The sequence below is a fragment of the Erythrolamprus reginae genome, chromosome 8, assembly GCF_031021105.1.
Source record: "Erythrolamprus reginae isolate rEryReg1 chromosome 8, rEryReg1.hap1, whole genome shotgun sequence".
In the NCBI taxonomy this organism is placed as follows: domain Eukaryota; kingdom Metazoa; phylum Chordata; class Lepidosauria; order Squamata; family Dipsadidae; genus Erythrolamprus; species Erythrolamprus reginae.
In genome coordinates, this window is record NC_091957.1 from 16,335,607 (window position 1) to 16,354,262 (window position 18,656).

An 18,656-nucleotide genomic window follows, 5' to 3' on the forward strand; every position below is an offset into this window, starting at 1 on the left:
TCATTTTTCCTGCCACTGTTTGAAAAGTCAGCGTTGTGCCTCTTCTGCGGATGGGTAGACTGAGGCCGACCTGAAGACAAATCCTCTCGCAGGCTAAAATATTCCACAAAGAAAAAAACCAGTCTGCAGAATATCGATGCCTTTGTCCTCCCGAAGGACAGATTAAACGTTTTATTTAAAAAGTGACATACAATGTCTACTACAACCTGTTGCAGTGCCTGAACCCTCCTGAGCGAGCCAGACTCAAAATCTCACCCTAACAGCCCTGTAGGGTAGGCTTGTTACGCTTTTCGAATGTTGGCGAGCAGGGTTGTCATAGGGCGGATCGAGGACTATGGATTCACATTTGGAATGGTTCTACGTTGAGAATTAACTTGCATTCCGGCGTTCAAAACAGAAACACTGTAATAAAATTCAAGTAATGCCTTGCGTTGCCTAGCGTTATGTCGGACTGATCTGTCTAAAGATGGGGTCTATTTGTCAACAAGTAGTGAGTTTCACGCTGTTAGGCAAAATATTTTTGATGGCTCGGTCAATATCGGTAGTGCGGCGCCCGCTGTCCGCTTGTATTTCCCCTTCGCAAGGAGATCCACGAGGTATATTTTGCGCAGAAGACGAACGAACAGGTTGTGAACGAGTCCAAGGATTTCAAGCAACTGGGTGCCATCCATTAGAGTCCAGTCCAAATGCTCCAAGCATTTCCAGCTTCGAGCTATACATCAGCAGCGCTGCGCTCGTAGGTCTAGGACAACTCGCCACGCTCAACTCGCCAAAAATTCCACGCAGGATAACTCGATGCAATAAATGTGACTCCCCACCGTTTCTTCGACGTAATTTCTATTTTGCCCATTACCACAAAAATGGAAACAATGTCGAAGAAACAGTGGCGGATAATGTTTACCGTGTCGAGTTATCCTGTGTAGAATTTTCCGGCGGCAACATGTTCTGCTTGTGAGTTGGTCGCTGCGTCCCATGGCAAGTTAACGGCGGCAATAGGACTGTGCAGAGTTGGTTGCAGCGAGTGGACTGTGGTGAGTTGGGTGCGGTGAGATGGTCCTGGCCGCACGAGTTGTCCCATTCCGCCGCTCGTTCACCGACTCGACCGTGACATATCTCCACGTGTGAGGAGTGCTCCCGTTGCCGTGGGCCTTAGGGGTTGCACCACAGATGCTCCGCCTGCAGCTTCTCAGTCAGTTCCTGGGCGCAGCCGCCCAGCTGCATGGCCTCCAGGGCATCCAAAATGGCCCCCAAGGAAGCGCCCCGCTGTTGACACCAGCATTTCAACATCTCGTACTGCTGCTCGCGGAACTGAGAGTGCTCCAGTTCCACCAGCTCGATTTCTCTGTCCTGCAGTCCCAGGCCTCTCACAAACTCTTTCCAACGTCGTACGGGCACGGCGTTGATGACGGTGTAGAGATTCCGCCCTTGTTGCAGAGTGCGGGAAGGCGGGGGCTCTTTGTCTGTCAGCAAGATCATCTCGGGAATCGTGGAGACAGGACTGCCTGGAAAACAGCAGGGAATTAGCCAGCCCCCTGGGTTAGGGAGGTTAGGGACCCCAGTCTAACATGAGTCCCTCCAGATGGATTGGACTACAAATCCCATCAGGCTGGCGGAAAGATGACGGAGGAAAAATGGGCTATGGGAACAAGCCACTATTTGGTCTCTGCTAGCAAAGTCTGGAGTGCTACATTCTCAAAAGCAACAGGTATGGCCACATTGCATACCGGTAGCAAAAAATGGAGCTATGCGCATGACTCTCGGTGACCAGCGCATGTCCAAGCAAGATTGGGGCTTCTGTGCATGCACAGGAAGTGAAATCTCGCGAGAGGACGTACAGATGCATGAGATTTCGGTGAGGTTTTTTGCCTCTGCACATGTGCGGAAGGGGGAAAAAATCACCCCAAATTGCCAAAATATTTTTCTTGCAAATGTCCTCTCGCAAGATTTAACTTCCTGCGCATGCACAGAAGCTAAATCTTGCTTGGATGTGTGCACCCGCCCGTCAGTCATTGGGAGCTGCGCATGAGGATGCAGGAGAGAAGTAACTGAAATCTCCCGCACCCGTGCTTCCTCTTATGAGATTTCACATCATGCGCATGCGCAGAAGCCAAATCTCACTCAGATGTGCGCACGCGATCCCCAGTGGCGGTAAATAGGAACGCCCGCCTGAACAGGCAGTGCAAAATAGGTAATCCTCAATTTACAAGCATTTGTTTAATTATTTCTTTGTCGTTTAATGACCATTTTCCACTTACAAACCCAAGCCTCCGAAACTGTAACCGGAAAAGGCAGAGAGAAGCCTCCATGGGGCCTCTCTAGGAATTTCCTGGGAGGAAACAGGGCCAGAAAAGGCGGGGAGAAGCCTTCATGGGGCCTCTCGAGAATCTTCTGGGAGGAAACAGGGCCGGCAAAGGCAAGGAGAAGCCTCCATGGGGCCTTTCTAGGAATCTCCTGGGAGGATACAGGGCCGGAAAAGGCAAGGAGAAGCCTCTGTGGGACCTCTCTAGGAATCTCCTAGGAGGAAACAGGGCTGGAAAAGGCAGGGAGAAGCCTCCGTGGGGCCTCTCTAGGAATCTCCTGGGAGGATACAGGGCCGGAAAAGGCAAGAAGAAGCCTCCGTGGGGCCTCTCTAGGAATCTCCTAGGAGGAAACAGGGCTGGAAAAGGCAGGGAGAAGCCTCCGTGGGGCCTCTCTAGGAAACTCCTGGGAGGAAACAGGGCCTCCACCCTCCCTGTGGTTTCCCCAATTGCGCACATTATTTGCTTTTACATTGCTTCCTATGGGAAAAATTGCTCCTTACAAACTTTTCTACTTAAGAACCTGGTCTTGGAATGAGTTAAGTTCGTAAGTAGAGGTACTACTGTAAAGGCAACGTCGGGCTCAGTTTGGCAGCATCATTTGAGGACTACCTGTAGCGAATAAATAAAAGAGCAGAATTGGGGGAAAAAGTTACCGAAATGGGGTTTGCTACTGTAGATATTCGAAGGAGGGATTGCTTTCAAAACAGAAGTCATTTTCCTCTTCTTAAAATAGAGAGCCAGGGCTCCGGCCAAGATGAAAATACACCCAGAGACACCTACAGCTGAGACCAGAAAAAGAGCAAAATCAAGCAAAAATCAAGATTTTTCCAGGAGCCGATCCACGCCACATTCTAAATTGGCTTCTCTGCGTAATTGCAGAAAAATTAAATATTGATTATGCAAACGTGTATGGATTTGTGGTTCCCCTCCCCCCCTCTAAGCTTGCTTGCAAGACCCCCAGTGTTAAAATGTGTTTCGTTTCCTCTATGAAATTAAAATAAAATGAAACCGATAGGCCAGGCCAGGCAATGAAAAAATATAAGTTAAAATCTAAAATCAAATTATATTTAAAAAATATCCAAAGTAAAATGTAATTAAAAGCAAAACTATAAAATAAAAATCTAGAATAAAAGCTCATATAAAACATCACATAAAATCTAATATTAAAAATTAACATCTGAAAGAAAACAAGTCTAAAATAAAATAAAAAGCTACCCTTCCAAATTCTAAAATGAATAAAATATCAGGTCGATCAAACAAATGTGTAGGGGTTATTGTTTTTTTCCTCTAAGCTTGCTTGCAAGCCCTCGGTGTTAAAACATGTCTCGTTTCCTCTATGAAATTAAAATAAAATAAAAGGCCAGGCAAGGCAATGTAAATATATAATATAAAATCTAAAATAAAATTATATTTAAAAAATAAAGTAAAAGAAAAGCTAAAACATCACATAAAATCTAAAATAAAAAAATTAACCTCTTAAAGAAAACAGAAGTTTAAAATAAAATAAAAAGCCAACATACAAAAGTCTAAAATGAAACAAAGTAAGAATCAAAAGTAAAAATAGAAAGTAAACTAAGTCTTTAAAATAAAATAAAAATGTAAGCTAAATTCAAATAAAACTCCAAAATGAAAAGAAATAAAAAATCTGAACTAAACGAAAAATATAAAATACAATAAAAATCTAATATTCTGAGGTGTTTTTTCAACTTAAGAGTCTTACTGTCTTCTCTGGGATCTCCTGGTGGGGTTCCATCCCAACCAGACAAATTTGCCTGGGCCTCACCCCATCCCAAAACCCTGAATCTCAGCTCTTCCAATCTCCGTCAACCGTCGCTTTGGCATGCCACAAATTGGAGGGGGGGATAATCACCGAGACCACCTACCGAGTTTACACACCATGTTGCACTGCTCACTTTGGGCAATCACACTAGGAGAGAAAATGTTATTTTAGGAAAGGTACCGTTGCTTTTCAACAGGATGAAACGGACGGGGGGGGTGTGCTAATCCTACCGGGATTTGTATCCCAAAAAGAATCAGGGGCTTCACAGGCGGTCCTCATTTTGGGAATCCAAATTCCCGTCGCTAAGGTACAGCGTTTCCATGAGCGAGGCTCAATTTTTACTTTTACATTTTTCCTGCTTAGGTGGCTAAGTGAATCGTTGAGTTTGTTAAGTGAACCGTGCAGCGTTTAAATGAATCACCCGCTCGACAACTACTACCACTCTCTCGTTGAGCCACAGAGATTTTTGGCTCAATTGTGGTAAAGCGAGGACTATCTCTAGTAAAATTTAGTCAGTTAGTAAAATTGCAGCTTGGGAGGTTGCAATTTACATTTAAAGATCTGAAGGTTACCCTATCCATCTTTCTTTCTTTCTTTCTTTCTTTCTTTCTATTCTGTTTATTTCTTTCTCTCTCTCACTCCCACTTACATTCCTTCCTTCCTTTTTTTATTTCTCTTGTTTACTCTTTGTCTCTCCATCCCTCACTTATTTCCTTCCCTTCTTCCCCTTCTCTTTTTCCTTCCTTCCTTCCTTTCTTCTTTCTTCTATTTATTTTCTTTCTGTCTCCCTCTCCCATTTACATTCCTTCCTTCTTTTTTTTCCTTTCCCTTGTTTTCTCTTTGTGTCTCCCTTCCTCATTTATTTTCCTTCCTTCCTTCCTTCTCTGTTTATCTTGTTTACTTTCTCTCTCTCTCTCTCTCTTTCTTCTTCTTCTTCTTCTTTACTTCATCCCTCCCTCCTTCCTTCCTTCCTTTTTTCTTTCTTTCTTTCTTTCCTTCTGTGCATGTGCAGAAACTGAGTTCCAGCACTGTGCATGTGGTTACCATCTTTTTAATGTTTTTTAAAAAAAATATTTTGGGGGGACTTTTCATCACTGAACTGCGCAGGAGGGAGAAAACCATCAGCGAGGTAAGTTAGACCTCACTCGCCCCTGCATTGGGGGGCTGTGGGGGAGATTGGGGGGTCCAAGGGAGGATTGAAGGGGCTGTTCATTTACCTGGTGGTCAAGCTGATCCTATTAGACACCATCATGGAGGGTCTTTCTCTAAATAAAAGAAATTCACAATACGAAAGGAATCACCCGCTCGATAACTACTACCACTCTCTCATTGAGCCACAGAGATTTTTGGCTCAATTGTGGTAAAGCGAGGACCGTCTCTAGTAAAATTTAGTCAATTAGTAAAATTGCAGCTTGGGAGGTTGCAATTTACATTAAAAGATCTGAAGGTTGCCCTGTCCATCTTTCTTTCTTTATTTCTTTCTTTTCTATTTACTTTCTTTCTGTCTCCCTCTCCCATTTACATTCCTTCTTTCCTTTTTTTATTTCTCTTGTTTACTCTTTGTCTCTCCATCCCTCACTTATTTCCTTCCCTTCTTCCCCTTCTCTTTTTCCTTCCTTCCTTCCTTTCTTCTTTCTTCTATTTATTTTCTTTCTGTCTCCCTCTCCCATTTACATTCCTTCCTTCTTTTTTTCCTTTCCCTTGTTTACTCTTTGTCTCTCCCTCCCTCATTTATTTTCCTTCCTTCCTTCCTTCCTTCTCCGTTTATCTTGTTTACTTTCTCTCTCTCTCTCTTTCTTCTTCTTTACTTCATCCCTCCTTCCTTCCTTCCTTTTTTCTTTCCTTCCCTCTTCCTTCTCTTCTTCAATTGAGCCAGGACCTCTGATTCTAAAATATCAGCTTGAGAGGTAGGGCTTTTAAGCAATATTTTAAGTCAGTCCGTGGGCACCGCCATATTTTTTTTTTATTTAATTTTTCCCCTTCTGTGCATGTGCAGAAACTGAGTTCCAGCACTGTGCATGTGGTTACCATCTTTTAAATGTTTTTTTAAAAAATAATTTTGGGGGGACTTTTCATCACTGAACTGCGCAGGAGGGAGAAAACCATCAGCGAGGTAAGATAGACCTCACTCGCCCTTGCATTGGGGGGCTGTGGGGGAGATTGGGGGGTCCAGGGGAGGATTGAAGGGGCTGTCCACTTACCTGGTGGTCAAGCTGATCCTATTAGACACCATCGTGGAGGGTCTTTCTCTAAATAAAAGAAATTCACAATAAGAAAGGAATCACCCGCTCGACAACTACTACCACTCTCTCGTTGAGCCACAGAGATTTTTGGCTCAATTGTGGTAAAGCGAGGACTATCTCTAGTAAAATTTAGTCAATTAGTAAAATTGCAGCTTGGGAGGTTGCAATTTACATTAAAAGATCTGAAGGTTGCCCTGTCCATCTTTCTTTCTTTCTTTCTTTCTTTCTTTCTTTCTTTCTTTCTTTCTTTCTTTCTTTTCTGTTTACTTTCTTTCTGTCTCCCTCTCCCATTTACATTCCTTCTTTCCTTTTTTAATTTCTCTTGTTTCCTCTTTGTCTCTCCATCCCACATATATTTCCTTCCTTTCTTCCCCTTCTCTTTTTCCTTCCTTCCTTTCTTCTTTCTTCTATTTATTTTCTTTCTGTCTCCCTCCCCCATTTACATTCCTTCCTTCTTTTTTTCATTTCTCTTGTTTATCCTTTGTCTTTCCCTCCCTCATTTATTTTCCTTCCTTCCTTTCTTCTCTGTTTATCTTGTTTACTTTCTCTCTCTCTTTCTTCTTCTTCTTCTTCTTTACTTCATCCCTCCTTCCTTCCTTTTTTCTTTCTTTCCCTCTTCCTTCTCTTCTTCAATTGAGCCAGGACCTCTGATTCTAAAATATTAGCTTGAGAGCTAGGGCTTTTAAGCAATATTTTAAGTCAGTCCATGGGCACCGCCATATTTTTTTATTTTTTATTTAATTTTTTCCCCTTCTGTGCATGTGCAGAAACTGAATTCCAGCACTGTGCATGTGGTTACCATCTTTTTAATGTTTTTTAAAAAAAATATTTTGGGGGGACTTTTCATCACTGAACTGCGCAGGAGGGAGAAAACCATCAGCGAGGTAAGTTAGACTTCACTCGCCCTTGCATTGGGGGGCTGTGGGGGAGATTGGGGGGTCCAGGGGAGGATTGAAGGGGCTGTCCACTTACCTGGTGGTCAAGCTGATCCTATTAGACACCATCATGGAGGGTCTTTCTCTAAATAAAAGAAATTCACAATAAGAAAGAAATCATGATTATTTACATGATAAAGAAAACACATTATTCTGAGCTCGGGGCACCCAAACTCCGTCCCCCACCCCACCCCAATATGGATGAGAGGAGGGGGCCGGGTGGGGCTTACGTCGGGCATGGCATGCAGGTCTCTTCAGAGTCGCAAAAGCCAGAAAAGCAGGATCCACACTCGCCGTTGGCGTCTCGCTCACCTTAAAAGAGGAAAAAGCTTGTCTGCTTTCTCTTAAAAATCTTCAATTAATCAAGGCAAGGATTCATTTAAGAACCGTCGCAAGGAAGCTAGTAGAAACGGGGCAAAGCGTTGCTGAACAAACCACCTTGCGAATAAAAATTAACTTGAGGCGATTTCGCTTAATGGCGGCAGCAAGGGAAGTCATAATGGGAAGCCAAAACTTATTTAACCACTGTCCCTACTTAGTTACGGGACAAAATTGGCACTCAATTGCAGTTGTACGTTAAATTAATTGTTAAATTATTATTATTTTTTAAATCTTTTAAAATACAGTGGTACCTCTACCTACAAACACCTCTAATTACAAACTTTTCCAGATAAGAACCGGGTGTTCAAGATTTTTTTGCCTCTTCTCAAGAACTATTTTTCATTTACAAACCCGAGCCTTCGAAAATGTAACCGGAAAAGGCAGGGAGAAGCCTTTGTGGGATCTCTCTAGGAATCTCCTGGGAGGAAACAGGGCTGGAAAAGGTGGGGAGAAGCCTCCGTGGGGCCTCTCTAGGAACCTTCTGGGAGGAAACAAGGTCGGAAAAGGTGGGGTGAAGCCTCCCTGGGGCCTCTCCAGGAATCTCCTGGGAGGAAATGGGACCAGAAAAGGCGGGGAGAAGCCTCCGTGGGGCCTCTGTAGGAATCTTCTGGGAGGAAACAGGGCTGGAAAAGGCAGGGAGAAGCCTCTGAGTGGTCTCCCTAGGAATCTCCTGGGAGGAAACAGGGCCAGAAAAGGCAGGGAGAAGCCTCTGAGAGGTCTCTCTAGGAATCTCCTGGGAGGAAACAGGGCCAGAAAAGGCAGGGAGAAGCCTCTGAGAGGTCTCTCTAGGAATCTCCTGGGAGGAAACAGGGCCAGAAAAGGCAGGGTTTCCCCAATTGCACGCATTATTTGCTTTTACATTGATTCCTATGGGAAAAAATGGCTTCTTCTTACAAACCTTTCTACTTAAGAACCTGGTCACGGAACGAATTAAGTTCACAAGTAGAGGCGCCACTGTATATATGTAAAATTAGCGCCAACCACATGTACTTACAGGCCTGCAGCGTCTCTCTGCCCAAAGCACTGCAGTTGGTGCATTTACTGCAGCTCAATAGGCTGGGAAGGTTCATTTTGTTGAAATAGCCATCCACGCAACCACATTCGGTGTCCTGGTTGTCTCGGCATTCCCGCAGTGAAATTATGTGATCACCTGCAAAAATAAAGCACTTTGGATGCGCAAAAAACCATTGACACCTCCCAGTTGGTGGTGAGAATTCAGCCGGTTGCAACCCACCCAATGAGCTCTCAGATCTCACCTGTGCAAGATTTGCACGTTAAACACTTCTCACCGTAGTAGCTGTAGGTTCCTTTGGGGCAGGGGGTGGCCTTCTCTGCGTGCCTCAAATAGGAGGGTCCTTGCAGGGGGGAGAAGGAGGCAAGGAGCAAGTGAGAAAGCTGCTTTTTTCCCCCAGGAATGGTGGCAGTGTGAGTAATGTGTACATTATAAGGGCTGAAGATTGCCCTGACCAGCTTCTTTCCCCCTCTCTCTCTCTCTCTCTCTCCCTCCCTTTCTCTCCCTCCCTCCCTTTCTCTCTCTCTCTTTCTTTCTCTTTTCCTCTTTCTCTCTTTTTTTTCCTTTCTTCCTCCCTCCCTCCCTTTCTTCCTTCCATCTCTATCTATCCATCCATCCATCCCTCTCTCTCTCTATCTATCCATCTATCTATCATCTATCCATTCATCCATCCATTCATCTATCATCTTTCTTTTTCTTTCTTTCTTTCTTTCTTTTCCTTTCTTCCTTCTTCCCTCCCTCCCATGCTTCCTTCTCCTCTTTCCCTCCTCCTTTCATCTCTATCTATCTATCTATCTATCTCCATCCATCCATCCATCCATCTACTCTATTCATCTGTCATTCTAACTATCTAATCTATCTACTATCTATCTATCTATCTATCCATCCATCCATCCATCCATCCATCCATCCATCTATCTCTATATTTAATCTATCTAATCTAAGTATCTATCTATCCATCCATCCATCCATCATCCATCCATCCATCCATCCATCCATCATCTTTCTTTTTCATTCTTTCTTTTTCTTTCTTCCTTCTTTCTACCCTCCCTCCCTCCTCCTTCCATCTCTATCCATCTATCTATCTATCTGTCTATCTATCTATCCATCCATCCATCCATCTCTAATAAATCTAAGTATCTATCCATCTAACCATCCATCCATCCATCTATGCATCTATCCATCCATCCATCCATCCATCTATCTGTTCTGTCTGGGTGCCCCCAGACTTCAACACCAACTGAAAAAAGCAGCCAGACACGCTGGTAAAAGCAAAGGCACTTTATAGTTTGAAAAACAAACACAGAGAAAAACCTGTTCTTCCACACAGGCAGGCTATGAGGCTTCACAGCAGAGTCAGGACGGCCAGACAATACAGCAGACTTCTTGCTGGCACACACACCACTGTAGAGAATAAGACCCTTCCCCCCCAAGGTTTCAGCCTTCAAGGCCACAAGCCAGAATCAGAGACGCCAAAGATCACAGCCAGGTCCCAGGACTCCCAAAGATAATACTCCACAATACAGGAAGGGTGGGTCTGCCTTTTCAGCCTTTCTGGGGAGAACCACACCCAAACCCAGCTGTTGCCTATTTAGGGCTGGAAATACCTGGCTAATTGTCCCCTTCGTTGTGCTGCTCTTCTCTGCCTGAGATCGATGATGGCTTGTGCATTTTCATCTAAGGACTCCAGGCTGCTTGCTGGGGAGAGCTCCACCCCGGGGGACTCAGGCTGTTCTCCCTCTCCCTCGGCCTGATATTCCTCCTCCCCGTCTGCCTGGGCCTCCTCCTCCTCCTCCTGTTCCTCATCCTCCCCCTCTGAGCAGGGAGCCGGCAGAGGGTCAGCCGTTCCCTGAGGAGACTCAGACTGAACCACAACACTATCTCTCTGTCTATTTCTATATCTAATCTATCTAATCTAAGTATCTGTCTGTCTGTCTATCATCTATCTATCCATCTATCATCTATCTATGCTGGCTCTGTTAAAAAGTGCTATTGCTAACATGTTGTAAGCCGCCCCGAGTCTAAAGAGAAGGGTGGCATAAAAATTGAATAAATAAATAAATAAATAAAATCTATCCATCCGACCATCCATCCATCATCTTTCTTTCTTTCTTTCTTTCTTTCTTTCTTTCTTTTCTTTTTTATCGCACCTTCATTTTTACAAATAACTCAAGGTAGCAAATCTATCCAACATACATTCCTTCCCCCATTTTCTCCATAACAAGCACCTTGTAAGGTTGGGATGAGGAGAGAGAGAATGAGAGAGAGAGACACTTACCCGACATTCATTTTCATGGACTCTTGTTCCAACAGAACTCAAGAGATCATCTAGCCCAACCCCGTTTTCTTTAATTGAAACCATGCGACCTACCAGGGCTGCTCTGGTTTTCCCACCCTATGGATCTCAAGCTTTTTTTCCTCCTCAAAGCTGATCCTTCCTCTTCTCGGAATATCTTCCTCACATCCTTCACGCCATCCAGAACTTGGGATCCAATGGAGAAGAGCAACAGACTCACCAGGAAGATCTACAAGGGAAGGAGAGGAGGTGAGAAGCCCTGCTTCGGGTTTTCAGGGTTGGACTTGATGACCTTTGGGGCTCCTTTGAAAGCCTAGGCTGGAAAAAGGCAGACAGTAATTTATTTATTTTTTGCCCCCCCAAAAAAAAGTGGGTGGAGATTTTCTTAAAAATCCAGACTAGCTGACTGGGGAATTCTGGGAATTGAACTCATCTTTAGATGTTGTGGTTAGCTCTGGCCCAGCTCCTGCCCCAGGGACTGTGGATGTGGGGGAGACATCCACATGCTGCAGGCCTGTTTTGCCCCGGTGGAATCTGATGATGAAGGCTCCTCTGACCAAGAAGACAGGAGTGACAGGGAGGAGGAGAGTGTGGCAGACAACTCAGAAGGAGATAAATTATTTAGCTCCTCCTTGGATTCAGAACAAGAGTTAATGATACAGCCACGCATGCGGAGAGCGATGCATAGGCAACAACAACTGAGAGATTATTATCAAAGAAAATGAGGACACCTGTGGTTGGGTGGGGCTGTGGTAATTAGTGAGGCTGCTGTAAAGAGCAGCCTGTGGGTTTGGGCATTGTGGAGGATTATCTGATCATGTTTCGTGACTGCTTTACTGACTTTTTGTGTGCTGATTTTTCCCCGTTGTGAAACTAAACCAGGGCAAAGTGTATTTCACTTTGTGAAAGAAGAAGGACTGTGAATTGCCTCAAAGCTGCAAGCTAAGTATCACAGAACTGATAAGGGACTTGTACAAATTACCAGTTTGTTTGGAGACGAGTGCTCTTTGCTATACCAAAAGAGGGCTTGGTTTAAGTGAATTTTCATTATAAAGAACATTGTTTTGAATTTTCAAACGTGTGTGTCTGAAATTGTCTCTGTGCATTTGTGGGAGGATTCTATTAGAGAGCTCAACAGAACATTAGAGTTGCCAAGATTGATAAATACAAGAATAATCCTCGACATAACAACACAATGGAGCCTCCGAATTTCCGTCGCAAAGCGAGTCCTCTGTGAAGCCAGATTTGGGCCCCGTTTTACAACTTTCCTGGCCACAACTGTTAAGCGAATTATCGCAGTTGCTATGTTAGCCACACCGCCGTTAAGCGAATCCTGGACTTGGCTTGTTACAAAAAGGGGATCATACCGCCGTCATAAATACAAAGCAGTTACCCAGTGTCCGAAATGTTAATCCACGTCATTTCGGAGGTTGTTGTGATGGTCGCAGCATTCGCTGAGGTTTCACGATGGACCCAATTAAAAAGTCGTTCAATTCGGCGCAATCGCGCGAGGAGGACCCACTTAATGACCGGCATGGCTTATGGTCGTAGGTCGAAAACTCCCTATCTTTCCTATGAACTCTGCTTTAAAACAAACCGTGGTTTGTACCTTGTTGAGGATACTTGCCTTCTTATCCATAGGTCTGCCCAAAATTGTGCCCCTTCAAACGGCGTCTCCTGTTCTAGATGATTTTATCGAGACTTTTCTGGAGAGTAAAAAAATCAAGACGAAATAAAAAAGGACTCCCAGACTTCGGACATATTCGTCTTCATTCATTTTTATTTCTTTGGCATTAATTTGGTATTAATTATTTTATCTATTTGTATTTTCCATCCATTCTTTCATTCATTTTTATTTCTTTGGCATTAATTTGGTATTAATTATTTTATCTATTTGTATTTTCCAACCCTTCATCCATTCATTTTTATTTCTTTGGCATTAATTTGGTATTAATTATTTTATCTATTTTTATTTTCCAACCCTTCATCCATTCATTTTTATTTCTTTGGCATTAATTTGGTATTAATTATTTTATCTATTTTTATTTCCAACCATTCATTCATTCATTTTTATTTCTTTGGCATTAATTTGGTATTAATTATTTTATCTATTTTTATTTTCAAACCATTCATTCATTCATTCTTATTTCTTTGGCATTAATTTTGAATTAATTATTTTATCTATTTTTATTTTCCAACCATTCATTCATTCATTCTTATTTCTTTGGCATTAATTTTGAATTAATTATTTTATCTATTTTTATTTTCAAACCATTCATTCATTCATTTTTATTTCTTTGGCATTAATTTTCACTCATGCCCTCATCACCTCGAGGTTCAACTACTGTAATTCTCTCTACATGGGGCTCCCTTTGAAAAGTGTTCGGAAACTTCAGATCGTGCAGAATGCAGCTGCGAGAGCAGTCATGGGCTTCCCCAGGTATGCCCATGTTACACCAACACTCCACAGTCTGCATTGGTTGCCGATCAATTTCCGGTCACAATTCAAAGTGTTGGTCATCACCTATAAAGCCCTTCATGGCATCGGACCAGAATATCTCCGAGACCGCCTTCTGCTGCACGAATCCCAGCGACCAGTTAGGTCCCACAGAGTGGGTCTTCTCCGGGTCCCGTCAACTAAACAATGTCAGTTGGCGGGCCCCAGGGGAAGAGCCTTCTCTGTGGCGATCCCGACTCTTTGGAACCAGCTCCCCCCAGAGATTAGAACTGCCCCTATCCTCCTTGCCTTTCGTAAACTCCTTAAAACCCACCTTTGTCGTCAGGCATGGGGGAACTGAGACATCTCCCCCGGACCTATTCAATTCAATTTGTGTATGGTATGCTTGTATGTATGTTTGCTTAAATAATGGGGTTTTTAATATTTTTAAATTGTAAATTATTATATTGGTTATGAACTGTTTTATTGTGTTGTGAGCCGCCCCGAGTCTACGGAAAGGGGCGGCATACAAATCTAATAAATAGATAGATAGATAGATAGATAGATAGATAGATAGATAGAGAGAGAGAGAGAGAGAGAGAGAGAGAGAGAGATAAGATAGATAAGATAGATAAGATAGATAGATGGATGATAGAAGATAGATAGATAGATAGATAGATAGATAGATAGATAGATAGATAGATAGATAGATAGATAATAGATAGATAGATAGATAAATTAATTAATTTTGTATTAATTATTTTGTCTATTTTTATTTTCAAACCATTCATTCGTTTTTATTTCTTTGGATGCTCTTGCAAGTTTTCACTGATTTTGGTGAGTTTTTTTGTTTCTGCGCAACCGTCGAAGCAAACAACTGCAGAAAATTGGTGAAATCACACATGCTAGAGCGTCCATGTATGAGAGCGTCCATGTGCAAGATTAAAAGTCAACAATGTCCCCAATTTCCTGCATTTTTTTTTGTTTTTGCGCATGCGCAGAAGCAAACAGATCACCAAAAATCAGTGAAATCTTGAGCACGAGATTTCACCAATTTTGGGCACTTTCGCGCATGCGCCCATGTGCAAGATTTGAAACTAGTGATTTCACTGATTTTCTGCATTGTTTTTATTTCTGTGAATGCACCCACGACAGTCCCCGAGAGCAGCCGGTAAGTGCAACTCCCACCTGCTAGTAAGTGGCTACTACCCCTGGGTACTCCTCGTCTTACAACGTCTTGATTTATTTTTAGACCCTCAGTTGCTTTTTTAAATTCCTCGATGGAGTCTTCTGTGGCCCATTTTGTGTTTGCTTCTGGTTTTAAGGTTGATTTAACGTTTGCCTTTCGGTCTCATCCGGTGTTCTTCTCACCACATTTCCCACCTGTGAGCCTGAACTCCGACTGCATTTGCCACCCAACTACCCAAGAACCCGGTAGGGAGATAAAACGAGACACACACAAAATACTTGTTTTCATAGAAACATAGAAGATTGACGGCACAAAAAGATCTCCTGTTCCATCCAGTCTGCCCTTATACAATTTCCTGTATTTTATCTGAGGACGGGATATCTATGTTTCTCCCAGGCATGTTTACATTCAGTTCCTGTGGATTTACCAACCACGTCTGCTGGGAGTTTGTTCCAAGCATCTACTACTCTTTGGATGGATGGATATAGAGATAGATACATAGCTAGGTAGATAGTTAGATAGATAGATGGGTGGATGGATGGATGGATAGAAACATAGAAGATTGACAGCAGAAAAAGACCTCCTGGTCCATCTAGTCTGCCCTTATACTCTTTCCTGTATTTTATCTGAGGATGGATCTATGTTTATCCCAGGCATGTTTCAATTCAGTTCCTGTGGATTGACCAACCACGTCTGCTGGGAGTTTGTTCTAAGCATCTACTTCTCTTTCGGTAAAATGATATATTCTCATGTTGCTTCTGATCTTTCCCCCAACTGACCTCAGATAGATAGATAGATAGAGTAGATAGACTCAATGGTTGGTTGGATGGATGAATAGATATAGATAGATGATAGATAGATAGATAGATAGATAGATAGATAGATAGATAGATAGATGATTGATAGATAGATAGATAGATAGATAGATAGATAGATAGATAGATAGATGGGTGGGTAGCTGGAAGGATTTATCTATGTTCCTCCCTCCCTCCTTCCCTCCTTCTTCCTTCCTTCCTTCTTTCCTTCCATTCACCCACCCATCCATCCTTCCTTACATGTATAGAGAGACAGACAGATAAAGGGGCGTGCATAAAAGCACCATTGTGCCTACCGTCCCTGTCCTATGGTCCTAATTTACCTGCACCTACTTTGCTTTTGTTTATATTCATGCCAACACCTGCTATCTTGCATGTTTGACAAACAAACAAACAAATAAATAAATAAATAAATAAATAAACACACACACCCCCATTGCCCTTTGCCCAGCTCCTCCAAGCATCAAAAGCTGACATGCCATTTCCAAAATAGATTGCCCCATGGTGTGGGCCCTACCCTCCGATGATCCTTATCGTAGTACAGTCAGCTCCAGATTAAATCTGACTTCCTTTCCCGAAATACGATCTCCTCCCCCCCTCCCCCGTTTAACCCTTTTCCGCTCAGAAAGGAGGAGGGTGCACTTTTGCACATGTTTTTTTTTTAACCTGTCGTGGATGAAAGCACCCAGAGGCTTGGGGTTTTTTGCACCCTTCATGGATTTGCTGAGTAGGCCTATCTTGCTCCGCAAACATTGGAAGGGCGTAAAGTGGAAAGAGAGAAAGAGAAAGAGAGAGAGAGAGAGAGAGAGAAAGAGAGAGGGAGAAAGAAAGAAAGAAAGAAAGAAAGAAGGAAGGAAGCAAGGAAGAGAAAGACAGAAAAAAGAGAAAAAGAGAAAGAAAGAAAAAGAAAGAAGGAAAGAAAGAAAGAAAGAGGGAGGAAAAAGAGAAAGAAAGAAAAAAGGAAGGAAGGAAGGAAGAGAAAGAAAGAAAAAAGAGAAAGAAAAAGAAAGAAGGAAAGGAAGAAAGAGGGAGGAAAAAGAAAGAGAGAAAAGAAAGGAAGGAAAGAAGAGAAAGAAAGGAAAAAGAGAAAGGAAAAAAGAAAGGGAGGAAGGAAGAAAGAGGGAGGGAGGAAAAAGAAACAAACAAACAAACAAACAACAAAAGCATGAGGACTAGCATCATGGCCAAGATTTAACATGGCAGCTTGTTAAATCTCCCCATCTGTTACAAAGGCTGGCATCTGAAATGCCTCCATAGTTCTTCGTAAAGGGAATAGGAGGGTTTCATATATTGGCTGCATTAATCCAGATGTCCACCAGGGGGTGGTCTGGGATGCCACTTTGATGGCCCTCTAGTGGCCCTGGGAAGAATTGCTACTCCAATCAAGCAACCCTTAGGGGAGAAATCAGGGCACCACCTGGTGTCCATTTGAGGCCTACACACACACAAATAGTAATAATTAAATACACATAATAATTGTGCGTACAGGCACAAAATACTGCAGGAATAAGCTACGTTTAGCTGAGGTGGGTCACCCGAGAACCTCATAAAACAAGGTTAAGAGTATGTGTGCTTAACAACTTAACCAGGTTGTTGAAATTAAGTGTGTGCGTCTTTGTGTGTGATCAAATATCTCCACCTTCCTGATGTTCAATTATCCAACCATGGTAGTTCTCCATCTTTGGTGGCTCCAGAGAAACAGGACAATCTCTTCTCACGGAGGAAGGGTTACTGGTTTTCTTGCATGCTAGAGAGGGTTGGACTAGATGATCCTTGGGTGTCCCTCCCAGTGGCGCTGTCCCGATTCCCATTTCTCTGTCCTGCTCCCATTCACAAGATCTGCTTCCTTTGCCAAAAAACCCCAAATTTTTCAGAAAAGGTGGTGCCCTTTAAATATCACTGATGTTGAGGAGAAAAAAAAACATTTTGAGAAAAAATATCACCCTCTCTGCATTTATGAAAACCATCAGAATTTTCCCCAGGTGAAAAAAAAACATCTACCCTGGGTTAAAAAAAATAATCCCCAAACCAGCCCTCCAGAAATTGATTTGGAAGAGATGTTTGACAGACTGTTGAAGATTTTACAAGCAATTTTAAAAAAAACTTTTTAAAGAGGTTTTTTTTAAACAAAGGCTTTACATTTAAAAAAAAGATTCTTTAAAACTTCAAAACGGTTCTTTTTAAAAAATAAAAGGTTTCAAAAATGTTTTTTTAAAGCTTTAAATAGTTTTTAAAGATCCTTAAAACTTTCAAAGGGTTTTAAAAAAAAAGCAAGCAATTTTTAAAAACTGTTTCAGGGTGATTAAGATAAGGTAGTTTTTATTTGTTTATTTTTATTTATTCATTTCATCCAATGCACAATAATTGAAGAGAATAAACAGATAGTAATATATATCAAGGAAAGGATAGAAGAAAAGACAAAAGAATAAAATACATCAATGAAGAATGGAGGAAAAGATATATTAATAAAAGAAAAGATATAGGAGATTAAGGCAAGGTCATTAAGAATTTTAAGGGGTTTTTAAAAAAAAAAAGTTTAAAAGGTTTTGAAAGAGTTTTTAAAAGTCTTGAAAGGGTCTTAAAACGTTTTCAAGTTTCCAGGATTTTTAAAACAGTTTGGAAAAGTTTTTTTTTTAATTTAAAAAGTTTTTTAAAAGATTTTATTTTTTAAAAAAAATTCTCACCAAGATTTTTAAAGACAGGTTGGTGTTTTGGATTCTTTCTCAAAGGAGAAAAGACCCCCAGTTAAATTGGGACAGGTGGGGAACAGGGAATGAACAGAAAACACCCCATCGCCGAGACTTTGCATTCTCAATGCTCCAGTTATATATAACGAGGCAGAAGACCAGAAGCCCCTTGGCAAGACATCTAGGGGGTGGGGGAATCGCACTTACCTTTTTTGACAGATGATATGCAGCTTAATCCACCGTGTGCCTAGTTGAGAATTAACCCGACACTTTTCCCATCTGCATAAACGCAATTTTGCAAAATTGGATGCCCGCCGGTACTCGCCGCAGCAGCTGATGTAGGAAAACACCCACCAGGCATCGCTCATGTTAAAAAGAGACCACAAAGCGTTTCAGATTCTCTTTCCCCCCCCCAGCCATCACCAAAAGGCTCAGGAAACCAGCCCCCCCTTTACACACACTCCAAGTCGTGACAAACCCCCCCCCCCCCCCCGAAGATGTCTCTGAAAGAAAGTCAATACCAACCCGCAAAGAAGCAATTTTTCGGCTCTGTACGGCAGGAAGGAAATGCAATTTTAAAA

The 18,656-nt window shown here is 42.4% G+C and overlaps 1 protein-coding gene across 2 annotated transcripts; it reads right to left on the minus strand.

Annotated features, from left to right (window-relative positions):
• Positions 1-137: 137 nt before the first annotated feature.
• TNFRSF25 (TNF receptor superfamily member 25) lies at positions 138-18,549 on the minus strand. Of its 2 annotated transcripts, XM_070759031.1 has the most exons (11): positions 18,283-18,549; positions 12,575-12,653; positions 11,023-11,176; positions 8,896-8,994; positions 8,634-8,789; positions 7,489-7,570; positions 7,296-7,343; positions 6,282-6,329; positions 4,184-4,227; positions 2,954-3,082; positions 138-1,502 (listed from the first exon to the last, which is right to left on the minus strand). In XM_070759031.1, exons 2-11 carry the CDS (start codon positions 12,584-12,586, stop codon positions 1,150-1,152), a joined length of 1,125 nt encoding a protein of 374 aa, XP_070615132.1. In that variant the 5' UTR covers positions 12,587-12,653; positions 18,283-18,549; the 3' UTR covers positions 138-1,149. The 2 variants fall into 2 exon arrangements, with proteins under 2 accessions (XP_070615132.1, XP_070615133.1); XM_070759032.1 differs by lacking the exon at positions 18,283-18,549 and having other exon boundaries at positions 12,575-13,405.
• Between the last annotated feature and the right edge of the window lie 107 nt (positions 18,550-18,656).